This window comes from Chenopodium quinoa, unplaced genomic scaffold (genome assembly GCF_001683475.1).
Source record: "Chenopodium quinoa cultivar QQ74 unplaced genomic scaffold, ASM168347v1, whole genome shotgun sequence".
NCBI classification, from domain to species: domain Eukaryota; kingdom Viridiplantae; phylum Streptophyta; class Magnoliopsida; order Caryophyllales; family Amaranthaceae; genus Chenopodium; species Chenopodium quinoa.
Window position 1 is genome coordinate 2,506,797 of NW_018743021.1, and position 22,008 is coordinate 2,528,804.

General features: G+C 32.7%; 2 protein-coding genes across 2 annotated transcripts; one reads left to right on the forward strand and one right to left on the reverse strand.

Moving 5' to 3' along the window:
- Nucleotides 1-3,452: 3,452 nt before the first annotated feature.
- LOC110730046 (F-box/FBD/LRR-repeat protein At5g22660-like) lies at nucleotides 3,453-4,904 on the reverse strand. The gene has a single exon (XM_021909823.1). The coding sequence runs from the start codon at nucleotides 4,902-4,904 to the stop codon at nucleotides 3,453-3,455; it is 1,452 nt and encodes a 483-aa protein (XP_021765515.1).
- A 15,120-nt stretch (nucleotides 4,905-20,024) lies between these two features.
- Nucleotides 20,025-21,149, forward strand: LOC110730002 (transcription factor bHLH55-like). The gene is made up of 3 exons (XM_021909785.1): nucleotides 20,025-20,136; nucleotides 20,303-20,668; nucleotides 20,847-21,149. Exons 1-3 carry the CDS (start codon nucleotides 20,080-20,082, stop codon nucleotides 20,922-20,924), a joined length of 501 nt encoding a protein of 166 aa, XP_021765477.1. The 5' UTR covers nucleotides 20,025-20,079; the 3' UTR covers nucleotides 20,925-21,149.
- The last annotated feature ends 859 nt before the right edge of the window (nucleotides 21,150-22,008 follow it).

Here is a 22,008-nt window from a genome sequence, read left to right on the forward strand (position 1 = left end):
CACCAACTCATTAGTACCCTCTATTTCCCCATACACCTTCTTAAAAGCCCACTCCACAAACTCATACTTAAATCGAGGGTCTAAAACAACAGCCACAACCATGATTATGCTAAAGTTGGTCCAATATTTAGCAAATTTCTCATTCATTCTTGCTGCCATCTTATGCATGAAGTTATCAGAATTTTCAAGCTCCTCTTTCAAGAGTAAACGGATTTTCAACACATTTGGGAAGTATACATTAGCGGTAGGATAATTAGTACCCGAAAAAACATTTGTCACATCAAAAAAGACCTTCAAAAATCTAAATAACTTCTCTATTCTCCCCCACTCCTCATTTGTTGGACAATGAATGTAATTGGCATCAACCTTTTGAAAATGAAGAAAAGCTTTTTTGTAGTACAAAACATTCTCTAACATCAAATAAGTTGAATTCCATCTAGTAGGGACATCTTGTCTCAATCCTTTACTTGAGTCTAGTTCAACATGTGCCACACAAGTCAAAAAACGTTGCTTTCTAGCCTGAGACCCTTTACAATACTTCACAGTTTCTCTCACCTTAACAACAGCCTCATTAATTTCTTTTAACCCATCTTGCACAATTAAATTTAGGATATGTGCACAACACCTCACATGGAAATAATCCCCCCCCCCCCACATACCAAATCAAGTTCATTTTTAATTACATCAGCAAACACATCATTAGAGGAAGCATTATCAAGAGTAATACACATGATTTTCTTTTGGATACCCCACTCTTTAAGAAAATCATAGACATGGTCAGACATATGGACACCGGTGTGAGGTGGAGGCAAAAAACGAAAGTTCAGAATTTTTTTTTGCAAATTCCATTGATTATCAACAAAATGGGCAGTCAAAGACATGTAACCATCAGTAGTAATTGAAGTCCAAAAATCAGATGTAAGAGAAATCCTACCCTTAACTACACTCAACTCCTCCTTAAGTTTATCTTTTTCCCTCTTAAACATTTTCAGAACATCAGCCTTCAAAGTATTCCGAGACACAAGTTTAACATCAGGATTTATGTAATTAATCAACTTCCTAACAGCACTATATTCAGCAAACTGAAAAGGCAAATCATGTTTCACCACAGCAATAGACAACATCTCACGAACAATATCATAATCAATTGTAGGAACCCTATTCATCATAGAACCAGAACTGCTTGAATCAATAATCATCTGACCCACATCTTTAAAGGTCCTTTTTTTACATTTCTTAATGTGGCGTTTTAAATTACCAGTTCCTTCCCTACTTTCAGCATTATATTTCTGCCCACATTTTTTACACTTGCAAATGATGTTACCTTGTTCGTCAGGTTTATCAAGGAATTCAAAATTTGCCCACACATCTGAAGTGAGCTTTCGTTGGCGCTTGAAATGAATTCCAGGCTTATTCAGCGAGGTGACATTAGAGGTTTTCTTCTTTGATTCCGTTTGATGAGAATCAGAAACTTCATCATCTGAATCAGAATCCGGAAGATCAATGGGTTCATCAGGATTAGGGCTATTAGCCATCTGTGAATAAATTAAAAAAAGAATACACTCATGGCATAAAAGATAAAACATGAAAAACAGAAGTATAAACTCATGAGTCATGACATAAAGAATCAAACTCATGAAATTGCAGAGTAAGAAAATCAAATCAGGGCAAAAAATCGCATAAACAAATCGCAAATAATCGCAAAATAAGTAAATAACAAATCAAATCTTCGAAAGAAATTGCAGAGTAAGAAAATAACAAACGAACAACATTAAATGATTAAATCACATAAACAAAGCATACATAAACCATAATAGCAAAAAATCGCATTAAAAAATCAAAGAAATCTGAAAATTGCATAACCAAATCAAGGAAATTGCATAAACAAATGACTCATGAGCAAACAAACTCATAAAAAATCGAATAATAGGATTATTACCTTCAGAATGTTTGAGATGAAGCTTCAATCTTCAAGGTTCAAGCATTTTTATTTCAATCTTCAAGAGTTAGAGAGAGAAAAGAGAGGAAAGAAGAGAGAGAAACTGAGAAGAGAGAGAGTTTGAGTGAAAGAAAGCGGCGAGAGAAAGAGGGAATTAGGGTTAGATAATTTGGGCTTGGCCCATATTTTAAAATTAGGGTTTTAAGTTAAGAGGGTTGGGTTCGGGTTGACCCGACCTGAAACCGACCCAATTAAATAAACGGGTTTATGCGGGTTGGTTTCGGGTTGGGATTTTCAACCTGAACCCGACCCATTTAACTTCAGGTCGGGTTCGGGTTGACCCAATTAAATAAACGGGTTGAAAATCTCTATCAAAACCCATTTATTTCGGGTTGGGTTCGGGTCGGGTTGTCGGGTCGGGTCATCTTTTGCCAGCCCTATAAAAAATTGTCCCCAAAAGGAAACGTGTCAACTACAACAAAACTTCCTAAAAAGGAATACGTGTCAACCAAAAATAAACGGAGATAGTACTTCCTTTGTTTTTTTTTTACTTACCTGTTTCTTTTATCACTCTTGTCAATGCAAAACTTTAACGATTATTAACTTTAATTCTCCATAATTAAAAAATATAAAAGTTATATATTATGATAGTACTTATTAAGATAAATTCAAAATGATCCAACATAATTATGTTTTCCTTACTTACTATTCACAAAACACGGTCAAAGGAGGAGAGGTGAATAGTGTAAAAGTCAAAGCGGGTTAAGTAAAAAAGAACGGAGGAAGTATATTACTAAAATTATCAATTTATACTTAGAGTAATCCCAAAAGTATATTTGTCGAAATCGTGGCAAACTTTTTTCCCCCTTTTTTTCTTAAAAAATATTGAGTTGTGCCCAGTTAATTCCCAGATAAACAAATATCTGGGGTATAATAGTCTTTTTAAGTATCAGTTGAGGGATACATGCGTCTTTTCATGTACTAGTTGAGGGGTACATGTGTAATTTCCTCACCAAACAGTAAAAGCAAGTTGCAAACAGTAATTGGACAACTCACCAAAAATACTAATCGATAAATAACCAACATTTTTCAATATATTTACAGAAATGCCACCAGATTAACAAAAAATTGTTTATATGGCAGATAAACTTGTATTTGCTGAAAAATATTATAATAAAAAAAATATTACGGAGTAGTGAATACAAACTTAAAATAATTTTTTTTTTCTTGTGAATACACATCCAACATATTTGGACAAGGAACTACTCTTAGTAACTAGCTAAATTAAACACAAGGGAAAAAAATAAATAAAAGAATGAATTGGTCAATTGCAGTCGTTTCAAAAATCAAATTGATCTTACATCATATGCCTTATTAGAAGGATTATTGGTACGACTTACAAAAATTGCATAAATACTTGTATATAATTAAGCTAATTACAGCCATTAATTACTGAACAACCATGTTTTTGCAACAATAGAGATATGAAGAAGCATGCGCCCAGTTCTTTGCTTTATGAATTGCCATGCTTAATTATTGACGACTTAATACGTAACCCTGAAAATACGATTTGGCACCGGCGAGATGAACCTATTTCGCACTTGGATAATTTTTTCCAAAACAGTAACTCCCTTCTTACATCACTTCTTTCGGAGGATTCAATTTTTTTGGTGAAGGTACATATGAGATGCTCCAAAACTAAGCCTTTAAGTAGAAAATACTCTAATACCTTCAATAAATTCTCTTCTTCGTCGTAAAATATCATAGCTACCTTTATCTCAATCCTCTTGATATGATCCAATAAACACGATGGAGAAACCTTTGGGGGAATCAAAAAAACGCCGTGAGAGACTTCACTACTCATGCTAATACAAAGATTCTCCAATTTTGTACATGACTTGAGCAATGGCCACAATACCTTAAACTCGTGCCCATAACAACCCATGAATCGTAAGTGAGTCAAATTAGGAAACAACAACGGCGTCTCTAAGGAGTATGAACGAACATCAAATGTGAGGGACTTAACATTAGAGATTAGTCCAAGAAACTTCGTGATCACATCCTTCCCATTGGGTGGAATTCTCGGTTTCCTAGCAACACTTACCATTGCTTCACACAATGCATTCGGCTTCTTGGCAAAGCGAAATTCTAATAGGGATTCAATATTGAGCATCAAGTATTCCAATCGAGGGGCATCGATTACAACTTTTTCCCTATGGTCATGAAGTACAGTTATATTCAACCGCAACAAATTTTGACCTAATATTGATATCGATGTTATGTCGGGAAATATAACACTAGCATTAATAATATTAGGCGATGAAGTAACCATGTAACTCAAATCTTCGAGTGATGGGCAAGACTCGATTAGTTTTCCCCAAAATTCACACTCGAAAGGCAATACTTGAATACTCAATTTCTTCAAATTAGGAAGATTGAATTTTGGTTTAGTATCATCATTGAAAATATGCTTAGGAAAAATGCAAATAATACCAATGTTTAGTTCAAGTGTTACCAATGAAGGAGTTTGAAACATAAACGAGGAGACTTGGAACATCAATGGTGCAACTTCACGAGTAACAAATCTAAAACAGATGTCTTCGACTCTTCGATGATGGATTTGTTGAAACCATAAATCAAGGGGAAAATAGACTAAACACGGGTCATCAAGATGGAGAGTAAAACTACGAATAATCGGAGAGGTTAACTTGTTGATTACTTTGGTAATAGCAATAAAACATTCAACACTATTGTACACACCTTTGAAAAGTATGCTACTGAGTTTGAGAGAAGTGATTTGAGGCCATAGATAAGGCCATCGAGACGATAAAACAGCGGTGGCAGCCGCGGAGGTGATTGGAAGACGAGATAGGATATCGATGAGGATGCAATCAGGAAGAGAGCTTAATCTATCAACTCCACCACTACTGGTCATCTTCTTTGATCTTGTTCTCTTGGTAATCATTGTTCAAATTGTTTAGGGTTTTTGAGTTTTATCTTAGTGCCTTTTTTTTTTCCTTGATTTTTGGAAGATTAATAATCGAATAGTTATAGTTAATCGATTATTTGATCTTAGTGCTACTTCTTATTAGATATATATAGAGATAGACTTAATTTGCTAACTAATTTTGTGGTGTTTTTATTTTATTTATTTAGTTTTTTTTTTTTGAAACAGGGTGTTCTTAAAATTTAAAAATACAGACCTCAAAAAAAAAAAAAAAAAAAAAAAAAAAAAAAAAAAAAAACCTTCTTACAATTTCTTTTTAAGTTAAAAAAACAGTACATGATTGATTAAGAGTAGCATATTTTCATAAAAACTCAATTTTGTGCTGGACAATTAAAGAGATGATACGACCCTTGGGTCTTGGCTCCTTAATTTATTTTACTAATAGTTTAATCTTTGTTGTGAGTCTAATTTTTTGAACAAAATTCCAAATAACTTGGCAAAAAAAGGCTCTAGCATAATGGTTAGTAAGTCATGCTTGTGTTTTACCAAGTAAAACCCGTATTTTAATTTTAATAAACAAAGTTACCCATACGTTAAATTTGTTGGATTTGTTTAGTTGTAATAGAGTATAAAACATAAATCCGCACCTTAACTTGTTGGATTTGTTTAGTTGTAATAGAGTATAAAACATAATTCTGCACCTTAACTATAAGGTTAAGCTTTTGGTTGAGTTGATCCTCTAACATGGCAGCAGAGTCAGCGTGACACAAAAGTCACGAGATCCAATCTCATCCACCCCTTTTTCAAATTGGAATTAATTTGCACCAGATATGGGTGGATTTGTGTTGCATCCACATTTCAAGGCCAAAGGACGTTTCATGTGAGGTGAAATAATAGAGTATAAAACATATTCTTGGGCCTCAACCACAAGCTTAAACTTTTGGTTGAGTTGGTCCTCTAACAAGTTGCAGGGGAACGCCTAAAATTTTAGAATCCCTATAACATTCTAAAATTTTAGGTGACCAAGGGAAATTAAAAGTATAGGTTAATGAGAGGAGAGCAAACCCCAAAATCTCCCCCTCTCATAATACGACAATTAAGATAGAAATTATCTTCAATTAATATCAATTAAGCATATATCTTCAAAGGATTATAAATTTATAATAGAGAAAATATAAAGAAATTTCAATATTGATTCCTTTTGCAAATTTCAATAATTGGCACAAATGTAATCAATCAAATCAAAAGAGTCAATAACAAACCAAAGTTCTTCCATAACTACATCAACATCAAAAGAAATTTTTTATGCTGCAAGATGATTTAACTTATGCTTCACTTACAAATTATGTAACCATTTGGTCCCTTTATGAGCTTGCATTCTTCACCAGATTGTTTAATTCTGAGATATCTCCCCGAAAATTCAACTTGATAGCGCGTTGATAAAAATCTTACCCAATCAAATATCTCCTTACAAGCTTCAACTTCTTGGGTTTTTTCTTCTTCTAAAATCTCACCACTTGGATCAGTACTAATCTTGATGATAAACCGGTCCAATACGCGTGCATGAGTTAGCAAGTACTTAATTAGATTCAAAACATCATTGTTGAGCATTAGTGAAGACATAAAGTTCATCTCTATCTTCTTAGCATGAATTAAAATGTTTGGAGCCTCAATATAACAAAGGAGCCTCAAGTATTCCCATGTACCGGAACTTGTGAAGTTAACGGTAAGAGTCTCTAGTAGAGGACATTTTTCGAGTAATCCTAAGAACGCCTTTGTGTCCTCCCCGGAACAAGGCATGGTACATACAAGCCGAGTCAAATTAACAAACATTCTTGTCATTGAACCTATCATCATAGGTCTCCATACACCAAGAGATCTTACTCTAGAAATCGCGTCAAAAAATTTTGTTGTCACCTCTCCTTTACTAAGATTGCCACTTATATTAGCTTCAACTAACATAGTAGGAGTATTGACAAAGCTAAAATTTGGCAAACCATTATTAGAAGAACCCAATTTTAAGTACTCCAAATTAGGAGCATCAATTACAATAGTTCTCATTAGATATTGGCCTGAAAACGATAAATTCAATTTCTTCAAATTTGGACTTAATAATGAAATTTTATTAGGAACCAAAAATCCTGTCTTGCATATAGAACAAAAATGTAAACACAAGTCTTCGAGTAATGGACAAGACTTCATTAATGACTCGAAAAACTTGCATTGTTTTGTTTGAGTAAAATTGATTTGTATAGCAAGCTTCTTTAAATTCGGGATCTTAAACACTTTAAGAGGCAAATTCAAAGATAAATCACCATACAATTCAAGCACTAACAACGAGTGTATTTGGAATATCACGGGAAAAGAGATTAGACCGTCGTAACCCTTTGTTGTTACCTTGATCTCCTCGATCTTCCATCGATCTGAAACACGGTTAAACCACAAATCGATTTGTTCCAACCCATACTTGTTAACAATACACTCTATATCTAGACAAAATCTTCGGATGAGCGGCGAAGTGAGATTTGGCAGTATTTTTTTAGGGAAGGAAGTCCAATACTTAAAGGGTCCTTTGGACTGCTTGATAAGTATATAAATAGTTGTGACTTCAGCCCATAGATGCAGCCATCGCCGCGATACAAAGCTCGTGTTGACAGCATCATTCAAGGTGATTAAAGAGAGTATATCAACGAGGATAGCATCAGGAAGCGAGCTAATTCTGTCGTATTTTTCAGCACTCATCACTTGTTGGTAATTAACAACCAACTCAATTATTTTGCTACAAAAACGTGAGTTTTTTAGAAATTGTTGTAACAATGATATAGTGTACAGATCTCATATGTGCATATTTATTGTATATATGCTAATTGTCATATAATCTTAATTAGTTAAATAAAATTATCATTAAACGGGAAATAACAATAAACCAAAAGATATTGCTACAAGTTTATTGGCCATTTTTATGTTTTGTGCGTGTCAAGTAATTATGTATTGCCTTATTAGTTTGTATATTCGATGTGTTTTAGTAAATTCACATTATTCTCTTGGGGAAACTGCTATAAATAGTGGTTTCATTTTTCTAATAAAAAATCAAGTATTTACCTAGTATCACAGTCTTGGTTCTTCAATGACTTCTGTCTTGGTACATTTCTTGTTTATGGAAAATAAATTGTTTGGCTCTAATATCGATCATGTCAAATTAATTTCGAATTTTTATTCTAAGCTTCAATCTACTACATTATGATAAATGATATATCAAGTTTAATATATCACAAACTAGGATCAGCATGACAGCATATATCTCATATTGGTATGTATCAAAATAGTTTCACATCTATCATACAAAAAATTTTTAAAAAAATAAAATTAAATAAATAAATATAAATTATTTACATCTATATTATAATCTATAGGAAAATTTGTAAATTGCATGTATTTAAAGTTAGTATTTTACAAATTGCAGCCATTTAATAAAATTGCAAAAAGTTGTTATAAATTGTAAAATGCAACTCAAATCAACTTTTTCATCGGTTTGTCTGTCGAAAAATATTCAGTTAAGGTTTTAGGGGCCATTTTATTCCTTAAGATTCAGAATTAAGCTAGGAATTAGCAAACAAAAGGTAATGTAAGTGCTAAAATGGCCGCTAAAACCTTAAGGGAACATTGCGAGCTCAATTTGGACCCTTAAGAACTAAAATAGCTGCTAAAACCTTAACGGAACATTTTTTGACATGCAACATGATGAAAAAATTGAATTATGTTGCAATTTATAAAAACTTTTGGGCTACAATTTGCAATTTTTTTTACATGGCTACAATTTACTAATTTTCTTAATCGATATTATATTTTAAAATTATGATCAGTATGACTTGGAACCATCCAATTTGCCTTTAAACGGCCAATTTATCGATTTACAACCTGCACCGATTTCATTAATTCAAACCTACCACGAACATTTATGACAACAAATAAAGATCATATATGGTTCCAAATAACATTATATGACCCCGAGATGTATTCCTTAGATTTTCAAGACTTTTAGACACCGGGCCTCGAAGACTCCAAATTTCTCAAAAAACGTGGATATTAGCCTTCAATTTTGGAATTTTTTGACTTTTTTCGCCCATAAATAAAAATTGCTGAAATGTTTACAATGGTCCCTAATACCCTCCGGGAATCCAATTGGATGGGTGGAACCATCCAATTTGCCTTTAAACGGCTAATTTACCGGTTTACAACTTGCATCGATTTAATTAACTTAAGCCTACCATGAACTTTTATGACAACATATAATGATCATATATGGTTCCAAACGGCATTATATGAGCCCATGATTTATCTCTTAAAATCTCAAGGGTTTTTGACACCGGGCCTCCAAAACCTCCAAAATTTCTCAAAAAGCGTGGATATAGCCTTCAATTTTGGAATTTTTTGACTTTTTTTTCGCCTGTATATAGAAATTACTGAAATGTTTACCATGGTCCCTATACCCTCCGGAAGTCTAATTGGGTGGGTGGAACCTTCCAATTTGCCTTTAAACGACCAAATTACCGGTTTACAACTTGCACCGATTTCATTAATTCAAGCCTACCACGAACATTTATGACAACAAATAATAATAATTTATGTTTCCAAACGGCATTATATGACCCTGAAACGTATCCCATATAATTTCGAGACTTTTCGACACAAGGCCCCGAAATCTCCAAAATTTCTCAAAAAGCGTGGATATTAGCCTTTAATTTTGGAAATTTTTGACTTTTTTTCGCCTGGAAATAAAAATTGCCGAAATGTTTACAATGGTCCCTAATACCCTCCAGGAGTCCAATTGGGTGTGTGGAACCATTCAATTTTCTTTTAAACGGCCAATTTACCGATTTACAACTTGCGCTGATTTACCGGTTTACAACGACCAATTTAATTAACTTGCACCGAACCCGACTTGAACTGAAATTGACCCTAACCCATTTTAACCCGTCAAAACCCGAATTTAACCCGACTTGTTACGAACCTGACCTGAATTCAACCCGACCCGTTCCTAACCCGACCCGAATTTAACCCAACCTGTTACAAACTCGACTCGAAATCAACCCGACTTTTTATTGACCTAACCCAAATTCAATATGAATTGTTATGACCCGAATTTTACCAGACCTATTACTAACCCGACCCAACAATTCAACCTGATTTGTTACTAACCCGACTCGAAATCAACACGTCTTATTACTGACCCGACCTAAATTCAACCCAAATTGTTCCTGACCCGATTTCAAATCACCTTAAATGCAATTTAGACCACCTTATTATTGTTGATCAAAGCATTTTGTCTAGGGAGACCAAGTCGATCCAGACCAGCAAAAGAAAGGAGCATCATCCTCAAATTTAAGATTTAAATATAGTACTCCCTCCATTTTAAATACTTGCTCCACTTTCCTTTTTCGGTCGTTTTTAAATACTTGCTTCATTTCCTTATTTGGAAAGTTTTTACAATATTTAACTAATTTCTCTCACCTAGTGGACCCACCACATATTTTCACTCCTCCAATCCTCTCCACTACTTTTGCTTTTTACAATTTTTTATTCTTCCACTTACTCCACTACCTCCATATATTATTATTTTCTCCAATTTCTCCTAAAACTCCGCGCATGGAGAAATGGAGCAAGTATTTAAAAACGGAGGGAGTATATATTTGTTGTATGGTTAAAGGAGATAATCATCTTGTTAAATTATAGACTATAGTTCCCTAGTATATTACCATATATATTATAGTCAAAGGAAATAATTAGCTTGATAAAAATGATAATTATCTATTTATAATTAGTTGAACCTGAATATGACCTGACTTGGAAATGACCCGACCTGATTGTATCCTGCAAATTATTGACTGGAACAGAACCCGACTTGAATCTGAGAATGACCCGACTTGTAAATGATCCAACCTGATTATAACCCGCAAATTATATACTTGAACCGAACCCGACTTAAACCCGAGAATGACCCGACTTGAAAATGACGCGACCTGATTATAATCCGCAAATTATTGACTTGAACCGAACCCGACTCAAACCCGATTATGACCCGACCTGATTCTAACCCGCAAATTAGTGACTTGAATCGAACCCGACTCGAACCCGAGAATCGTTTTAACCCCTGAAAACCCAATTAAACCCGACCTATTGTTCACCCGACGCGAATGCAACCCGACCTGTTATTAACCCGACCTAAACCCGACCCAAACCCAATAAGAAGTATGACCCGACGTGACCCGACTCAAGCATGACCTAACCCAAACCCGACCCGCATAGGTTATGAAATTAATCCGAATTGACTCGACCCGAGTTGACTCGACCCACTCTTATCCGACCCAAACCCGACCCGTTTACCCCAATTGACAGCTCTAAATATGAGGGGAGCATATCAAGATTTTGATGGGGTATTTGTTCACATTCTAGAAGTTTTCGAGAAAATCAAGCAAGGTTATTAATCCTTGCTCATATTTTTCTAGAATTATCTACTTGAACATTCTAGAGAATTATTGTCATGCCAACCCCCAAACCGGATGGAAAACACCAGCCCTCTCACCCTAACCTCAAAAAAGCCACACCTCCCGGCCCACCCAACCCCCTGAAAATGCCCCCTCCCACCCTAACCCTCGAAACTGGCCAGAAATAGCCCATCCCCACACCAAACACTGGCACCGCCCCCTTCCTTGGAAAACGACCCCCTCGCTTCCCCAACCCTCGAAACCGCCTTAATGGGAAACTATAGATGTAAGCATTATGGTCGAGCACAAAAACTAAAATATGTTTTTTCATGGTCTACATAAAATTTGAAAATTAAAAATCCAAACTACATTGAATCAAATCCATTCCGCAAGCGGAAAATTTCTCTTTAAAAACGTTTTTCTCCGGTTGATTTGTATGCTATATCATTTGAATCAAACAACCACACACTTTCCAAATATTTTCACGCAAGACTCTGAGCATTGATGCGGTGGTTCATCCTTGCAAGATTGACATGTGTATTTCTCGGGGGGGTGGTCGTCATCAGCTACGGTGGGTGTCATGTTCACGCACTTGGCATGGAACCATGCTTCACAGATGTCACACAACACCAAACGCTCGTCCAATATGTCGCTATTAAGACAAATCCTACATTCCTCGTATTCATCTTCGTCCTCATCCTCATCCTCTAAGTCTGATTCTGATTCCGAGTTTGAGTCTGAGTCTGATTCCGAGTTTGAGTCTGAGTCTGAGTCTGAGTCTGAGTCTGAGTCGTCTGAGGAAGAATCCTTCGAGTACAAATCAAAAATTGATTAGGTTAGTGCCTAAGACTCAATTATCCTCCCAAATCGATCATAAGCATAGGGTGATGGGTGGTTTTAATTTACCTGGGCAGCCACAACTTCCTCAATTAAATAAGGGTATTCATTCATCATATCAAACAGCATAGCCCTACATCACATACATATACGTAATTTTTTTATGTCAACTGAAATTCAATAAATTAAAATTACAATTTATGTCAAACATATAAATAATGGCACATACAAACTCTTGACATAATTTTATCAAATAAGATACATATAACATACTAAGAGAGTTGATGATCACTAATGCAATAAAACATCATTAATCACATAGCTCATTCTCTCTCAATTCTCAAGCATAAACTCATGTAAACTATCTATCTATTACACATTACTAAAGGTGAAATTGGATTGACACTTGGCAGCAATATATTAAATATTTTCCCTCCAATAATACTTGCTTAAAAAATAATCTTTTCCAACAATACTTGCTTAAAGAAATATTGTACTGTAAATTAAACTTTCTAAAATATTAAATTGTTCATTATAATTTTATATGTGGTTATTTAGTAATGTACTTTCATAGTACTTACCCTTTAATAATTGGTGTGTCGAGTTCTTAAAAAACACTTTTTATAATTTATAGTCAATAAAATTATTGTACAATCATGCACGGGGTTTAACCTAGTACATACAATACAGATTTAAAGCGCGTAGAATATATATGATGCACAGGTGTTCAAAGGAACGTAGGCATATATATATAAGAATGGTGCTCAACTAATGCAGCAGGATTATACAAGTAGTAGGCAGGAAAAAAAGAAGGGGCAATGGTATAAACAAGTGAGAAGAGGGTTATATAGAATACCTATCAACTTTATCAAAGCCGGAAGAAGCGCCTTCATGAAATGCAACCGAAAGCAACCAAGCATTACTGTGAACAGCAACGAGCTTAAGCCAGTTAACCTTCTTTGCTATCCCATCCCTTGCGAAATTTATGCCCAAAGTCGGATCCGGTAGCTTAGGTGGTAAACACTCTGATGGAAGACTCACTTCCCACTCCCCATTGGGTTTCCCATATAGGCAAAGGTTCAGTTTTTCTGTTCAACAATCAACATATGTATACACATTTAGATTCATAACTAAACAACTCGAGGATATATTGTGTCATGTCGCGCCATGCCAACGTACAAATATTAGCTTAGTACATACATGATACAGTACACACTAGTTTATTTGATCGATATATGAGTAACAACTTAGACTAGTCACTAGGCAGATAGGCAAACAAATTTGACAACAATATATGCAATGTCGTAATTGATACCCTCACCTCAAAGTAGCAAAAGAAAACACCAATTCAACATTTCAGTAATAAGTCCTATCAGTTTACAAATGCTATATACATGCAACTAATGATAGAATATACTTGCTCGTTTTTTTTTTAAGTTTTGTTTTTTTTACTTGCAACACAACCTCATGTACTTTGAGAAGCGATTATTGAAGGTAAACGGACTAATAATACCCTTATCCTTAACTCTTGACGGTGTTTAAATTATTTTTTTAAATGGTTCGTTTAATCACTCTAATTATCAAACGCTTCATTCAAAATTGTATTGTTAGGCTATGTCGTAAGTAAAAGAAAATCGGGGAAATACAAATGTACAATTTTCTGTTAGCCAAATCTCAAAACCCACACATCAACCATGTCGCAACTCAACCACATAAACGAAAGACACGAATAAGCACCAATAATTCCCATTTTCATTTTTCATGATTTTGCATTAATTTTAAAAAAAATATAAAAAAAACCCACAAAACCGAAATATACGAATTAACACCAATGATTCCTAATTTCATGAATTTTGTACTAATCATGCATCCAACAAACCACAAAATCAAAAGACACAAATTAGCACTATTGCACCAATAATTCCCAATTTCATGAATTTGCATTAATCATGCATTTAATTTCATGAAATTGCATTCATCCAACAAACCACAAAAATAAAAGACACAAATTTGCACCAATGATTCCCAATTTCATGAATTTGCACTCATCTAACAAATCAAAAAAAAAAAAAAAAATGAAAGACACGAATTTGCACCAATGATTCCCAATTTCATGAATTTGCTCTCATCCAACAAATCACAAAAATGAAAGACACAAATTTGCACCAATGATTCCCAATTTCATGAATTTGCACTCATCCAACAAATCACAAAAATGAAAGACACGAATTTATTTGCATCGATGATTCCCAATTTCATGAATTTGCATTCATCCAACAAATTAAAACACAAAAATGAAAGACACAAATTAGCAAAACTAATTCCCAATTTCATGAATTCACATCATCCAACAAACCACAAAAATGAAAGACACAAACATCCAAAAAAAAGTGACTTTTCTTCATAATCAAGTAATAATAATAAAATTTTAAACATCCAAAAATCATCAAACTTGAAAACGCAACCAAATCATTAAAATCCAATTATACTTTATGCATAAATTAATTGACTTTCAACAATTTTTGTAGTTGTCGTAGACTTCACGCTAACGATAATAAAAACAAACAAAACCCTAATCAAAACACATATACAGATGATCGATCAATAAACCCTAACCTGGATCGCACTTCTCGTAGAGATCATCAGCTTCTGCAAAAATGAAAAGAAAAAAAAAAACAATGTAAACAAAATTAACACAAACAAATTCTTCGTTTCATTTCTTGTAAAAAATAATCCGAAAAAAATAAAAGAAAAAAACGACAAAAAAAGATAGGCAAACCAGTAGTGAGAGCCTTAAGCAAACCAGCACGTCGACCTTGCCAATTCGTAAAAACTTGCTCAAGGTTTGCCATTTTCAATCAATTGTTTGATCTACTACAATTTTAAAATGAAAATTAAAATTAAAAGAAAAAGGGTGTCTGAGAATTTCTGGAAAAATAATAAAATGCAGTGCTGCAAGAGAATGGGGGAAAGACAAAATGCAGTGAGTTTGAGTGAAGTTGACCTAACATTATTTATATTAACAGTACACTGTCAGCTTAGGGTGTGTTCGACAATATCTTTTTTTGATAATTGTATTTGTAATAAAGTTTCGCGCTTTTAAGTGACAATATTTTCGCAACTAAAAAACATACCAAATTACCAAGGATATAAATTGGATAAAAGGGATAGAAGACTAATAAAGATTTTTTTCTTTTATTACTAAAGTGTAGATTCGGAATGATCTTAAAAAAGCGTAGAGTCGATAGATATGTCGCTCAAAATTGATATCTAAAAATTCGAATTACACATTAAGTTAATCTATTGAGATATTGTGTAAAATTATAACACGTGTGAATGCGTGAGAGGATATATGCGTAGTATAAACTATAAAGTGTGTATTGATGTATGCCATGTGTTAACAAGCGTGTGCGGTTATGGGTTAATTGCGTAAAGTCTAATTATATTAAAACATGTGTACTCCGTACATTGAAACTAAGTGTAATACATTGCCTCTAAGCTATTTCATATTTAATTTTATGCCCTTTATTGTATACAAAATATTAAAATTTAGTGGATGAGTATATGAAAAACAAATTTAATTACAAAAAAATAAAAATAAATCATTATATAAATCAACCACCTATATTTGATTCGAGGGACATTACTCGGGCCGCAACACTAGTTCAAGTATTACTCCATATCGAAGTGATCAATGTAAGAATATAATCACCTTTTTTTTTTTGAAGAAAAGCGGGCTAGTTCATTTATATTATTCATTAAGAGTGATTGATTCTGCAATTAATTGAAGATAATTATGCAATCAATAATTGAGGACAATAATTGATTCTGTTAATAACAATAATTTGTGCCAAAATAAAATATTAATAATAATAAAAAATAACTACTGAGTATTTGAGTTCTATCACCCAGACAGCCAGACTAACCCAGGTGCTACTATTAATTTGCAGTACTCGTACTTCTTTTAGCTTAGGTTGCATTGACATTAACATAAAATAGCGCCCGCACGATAAAAGCTCTGCTATTATTTTTTTTTTTTTTTTTTTTGGATAAAATCTTATTAACATCTTTTGTCTTAAAAGATTTTAAACAAAATAAATGATTAATATAAAGCGGCAAAAAACCAACAAAGGTCGTGATATAGCATAAAATTAAACATATTTATGAGTCTCAACCATTTATTAACTCAACCAAAAACTTAATGGGTTAAAAGATTCTATCACGCCTCCACACGTGAGAGCAGATGTAGTATGGACCCCACTATACCTAGCAATCTAGCACTTAAAATTCCACTTTAATAAGGAGTGGATAAGATTGAACTCGTGATCTTTGTGCCTTAATCTTGGCTCTAATATTATGGGTTTTTTTTATAGGATTATGATATTATGTTAATGAGTAAAACTTAAAACACCAAAACAACCAAAAAAAAACTTAACTAAACTAATGGTTGAAGCTCGAGATCGTTTGATATACTTTATCACCATCAGCTTAAGCTTTTGGTTGAATTGATCATTTACCATAAAGTTCACACAATATGTAAGGACTAAGGAAATTCGTTAAGACAACTTTAGCCCCAGTCCTCAGCTCTACAATGGATAAGATTAGCTTCACCTTACCCTGATTTAGGCAAGACCACAAAGAAGCGAATCGAAAATGTGGTTCATATACTCCCTTCTTTTGAAATCAATTATCACAACTTGTCAACTCTCATAATTAGAGAATGTCAACCTTGATTTAATCACAATTTTTTTAAAAAATAAAATAAAATTAATAATTGTTGTTCCCCCTTCACTTTTTCTCTACACCACGTACTTGTGTCTGGCTGTTTAGGTAAGATAGACTATATAATATTATAATCCCAAACTATATAATCACAAACTTTCGTACATATAAGCTAAATATATATGGTACGACTATAAGATTGATAAGGTGCGAGTAAAATGTACTTTGATTCTTTGGTCAATCTATATTCTAATCTCTAAAGTAAAACAACTTTTTTGTATCACATGTATAATCCTCACTATTAGCTCCCACAATTACTTCACTTTAGATAAATAATGTTCCGTAACATCAAGTTTTAATTAGCAAATAAAGTTTAATAAAATTAATTTAAGTTTAACAAAAATCAGGTGAAGAGAACATGACCTAATAACCATAACACCATGCGTCTCTTTATGTTTGCCTAATTTATTTCTATTTGTGATTGTGTATGTTTATCCGATCTTAATTAATTTTGTTCCACACTATTTTTGGCATGTTGGTTGTCTCTTTTTGCCTCTTTATCGCACTCTATTATCAGTGTATAAAAACTAGCTAAAAACATTATACCACTTGCAAATTCTTTGAATATCTCGGGGAAAAAAAAGTAAAATACCACGTATTTGCTTTAGGGCAAACTAAAAATAACAACATATGTATACCACAAATTAAACTAATTTAACACTAATAATTTTGTATGTAATTGCCAATAAGTCTGGCACTGATCAACCTAGTCCAATATCGGAAGAGAAGGAAAATGCGGATGATGTGGACGATCCAAGATCTTTTAGATGTGGGACGAAGGCTTAGAACTTGCATCATATGAAAAGTTGGGAGGGATCAGGTTGCTAAGGCACATAACATAGAGAATGGGTGTAGAGTCAACTTACATAGCTTTAACTTACATAGCTTTATTGTTTAGTTTTTTGGTTATTTGCCGTTGTAAAAAAAAATGCCAATAAGTCACCAAATATTCCTTCTAACTTAATAAAATACGAAATTTAAACTACTAATTACATCGATCAATGTTGATTTGGTGTGACATACATTACTTTTCTTTATTTATTAACTTAAAGTCGTAAGGTGGAGTCAGATCAATCGATCATCACTCACCAATAAAAAGAAGAGAAGGAAAAAAAATTGATATTTAAGCTAATAACGTGGAACACAACATGTCTAGCTCCCACGTTTTTCGCGCATCATCAAGAATTGATTCAATGTCAATTTTCATTTGCCAAAAAAAAAGGACAAATGAATTTGATGCCATTTGAGCATCAGCAGATAATAATATCCTGACAAATTATACTTGGTTGTTGTTGTCCTTTAATAGATAAGTATAGTCACTCTTTATGTTTGTTTGTGTTAAACTATACTCCATAGTACAGAATATGTCATTTTATACTCCATATTTTTATGAGAGTGAACTCTTTGATTGCAGTGATTGATTCTGGGATTGATCCTTATCATTTGTATTTGTGTCTCTTTTATAAAAAAATTAGTATGAAATTCTATTTTAAAATATTTTTCGATACACGTAGGAATTACAGTACAACTTAATTAATATTCAATTTAATACTCGGCCTTGGCTAATGATGCAATTTTACAAGAGAGTGAGAGAGGCAAATTTCTATTGTACATTTGTACACAACTAGCTAGTTTTATGGTACATCAAAACTTATTTTGTTTGCTTATTCGAAACTTTAAATGAGTACTAAAGGGGTAAAAATGAGGGAATAAGGAATAATTGGTTGTATCATAGAAAAACAAAAATCAAAGGGACCCACAATTTTAATAAAGGGTACAGAGTATAACAATATAGTTAGTCAATAAAAGATTTTTACCGTAATATTTTGTCATTAGTTTTCAAAATATCTGAATGAAAGCAAAAACATGAAAACACCGGGGGGAAAAAAACTTTCAAAATCATCATGTTAATTATAGACATGACTGATTGTCAAAAAAAAATATGTTTCGTGTTATAAATGTGACTTAGGGTCTGTTCTCTTTAGTTTAATTTCAGTTCATTTCAGCTTCAATCAGTTCAATTCAGTTTTTAATTTCCTTCTCCCATAATATATTCAGTTTAGTTCAGCTCAATTCAGTAAATTAAAACAAGCCCTTAATTTAAGTTCCAAAATCAACCTTATTTCAAAAAAAAAAAAAAAGTTTCAAAAATCAATAATCCAAACCATCAGAGTTCATAATTCCTAAAATTAAAGCTTGAAAAAAAAAAAGAAGAAAAAGACATTTTAATAAAAACTAGAATTGAGATCATGTGAAAATTAAAACTTGAAAAAATGACATTTTAACAGTACTTCGTATTAAAACTAGAAATGGTATCATACTATCATGTAAGAACTTTTATTTACTTTATGACTGATTCATTTACTTTTATTAAATTTTTCATTTAGTTTTTAGAAATAAAACTGAAAACTATTTTATAAAGTTGAAATATTACGAAAATATGATTAATGACAAACAAAGTGCACAAACAAGGTCAAATGAGGTTCCATACTAAAATTAATTAGCAATATATTGTAAAATAACTCCTATACCTTATAAAGTTGAACTATCTCTCCTTTTTCTTCAATATGAAAAACTCACAAGTGGGTTTTTAATGGGTTTCAACACCGAGCTTATGCATAATTCCAAGATTGCGTAACAAATTCTAATTTTCTAATCCTTGTACTCTTGACAATTACTTTTGATGATTACTTGTATGTTGTATATAAATATGTAGACATGTAGTAGGAAGTAGGTTATTTTTTATTTAAAGATACAAGCTAAGTAGCAGTAATTAAGAATACCTTTAATGAAAAAGATATTTAAAGAGCTGTATATAAGAAGTTAAAAGTGGAAAGAATAGAGAATAAATAAACATTTATTACCGATTTACTCGTGACTTGTCAATTAATTCCCAACTTAATACTAAAAAAAATACTCCGTATATAATAAGTCCTTAGGGCTGCATATAACATTACCCTACTTTTAATTACTCTTTATAACTAAAATTATTATGACAGCTACCAAAAAGTTGTCCAAGGTAATGATCGTGTGCTATAAAAGGGGTGAAACCTCAAAGGAAAAGAGTAGGTCAGCCAAAGAATTAAAATATGTCTGACCAACTTTACTCTTCACTTTTCTCTCTCCTCCCTCAAAGTTATGTCAAAGTAAATTTCTTATCTTAATTTAATTTATTTCTTTCAATTTAGTCGACTCTTCATATATTGAATGAAATCTCCTTATTATATTATTATAATTATCATTTAGTTGGTGTTTTTATTTTGTTGATTATATATTTTGATTTTGATTTATTTATTAACGTGTGGTTATTAGGGAGATTCATCATGTGATCATATAGAAGAGGCAGCAAATTACATCAAAGATTTGGAGAAGAATGTGAAAGAGCTTCAAGATAAGAGAGAAAAGCTTAAGAATTCTTTATCTGAAATGCCCAATGATGTTGGATCGTCCACGTCATCCATCATTAGTATTACTAATCCTTCCATTAATGAAAATTACGTGAAGATTAAGACATCCGTGGATGAGTTAGAGATTGAGATTAACACCGCGGTTGAAGAGGAGGATATGTTTCCTTTATCAAAAGTGCTCAAAATGTTACAACTTGATGAAGGCCTTAATGTTGTTAATTGTGCCTACTCTAAAGTTAACCAAAGATGGATGTATGTCATTCGTTGTCAGGTAATATAAAATATTCGATCTCTCTATTTCATATTATCCTATCATATATTTATGTATGGATTATTAACTCCGATCCTTGATTTTCCCTTGAAATATAGTTCTAATTAAGAAGCAAAGATATATATATATACATTTGTACATGTAATATGGTTTAATAATGATATCCGTACACTTATAGGTTGATGACGGGAAGTTAGTTGATTCCTCACGCTTGCAATGGAGGTTGACCAATGAGATTTCATCATATGCTGCATGAAGTTTTACGCGATATAGCTTTTATATTATTTTAGCTTGTATCCTTGTACACTACTAGTATATACTATGTATGTCGGTATTTAGTTGTCGCATTACTGATGAAGTAATTATTGAAAATTTATATGTATGGAATTATCAAAAGAATGTATTTATATAATTAATTAATTGATAAATTGTATTGTATTTATTTACATTGAGGTATTTTATGATGATAATTTTGTTTTTATGATCATTTAAATTAGGTAGCTAGATGATAATTTAAGAAGAAGAAATTTGTTTATGCTGGCTGGATGTATGGTTTGTGAGCCAAGATTTAAGTTTATGGTAAATTGAGATTGAAGAATGAATGAAAACGGAAAAGTAACGATCATTGAGAGAGTTTAACATGGTATCAAGAACTTACAAAATGCAAGAGTTCGTATTTTGGTGTGAGTTTTTTTTTTTTTTTTTTCCTTCTCTTTTTTTTTAAAAAAATTCATCAAAATTTACGTCGGTTGATTGTATAGTTTGTATAGTTTCGCTTATCTTGTGATAGCTGATAGTGGGTCAATTTCTTTTGTTATCTTGGTTAACTTGGAATAGAATAGCAAGGATTCAAGGAACTTCATGTGATGTTGGACCACACTTCATATTCTTTTCATTGGATTATTAATTGGAAAAATTGTGACTAAAACATCAATAATATTTCTTACATAATTTTATTGGAGAACGACTAGTCGAATGGTTTGATAGAAAAATAAGAGAGACCGTCAATTTGGGGCGCAACCCACAAGTAGAATAACTAGAATACTGTACTATTTTGGAGTTCTCCTCTTATTCCTTAATGATTGCAACTTTATCTGATAGTATACTCATTTCACCTACTTACTATGCCTCTATTCATAAATACCAAATAAATTATGCCTCTATTCATTTACCCTACTAATTTTTACAAACTCTAAACACATTTTAAAAAATAAAAATGTAAATTAGTGTGTACCATGGGTGATGCCCCGAGTTACTAGTTTGTGTATTTCTTTAATTTAATAATTATGTTCGACTATTTGTATAGTTATGTTCTGTTCACCGTATTTTCACTTATTTCA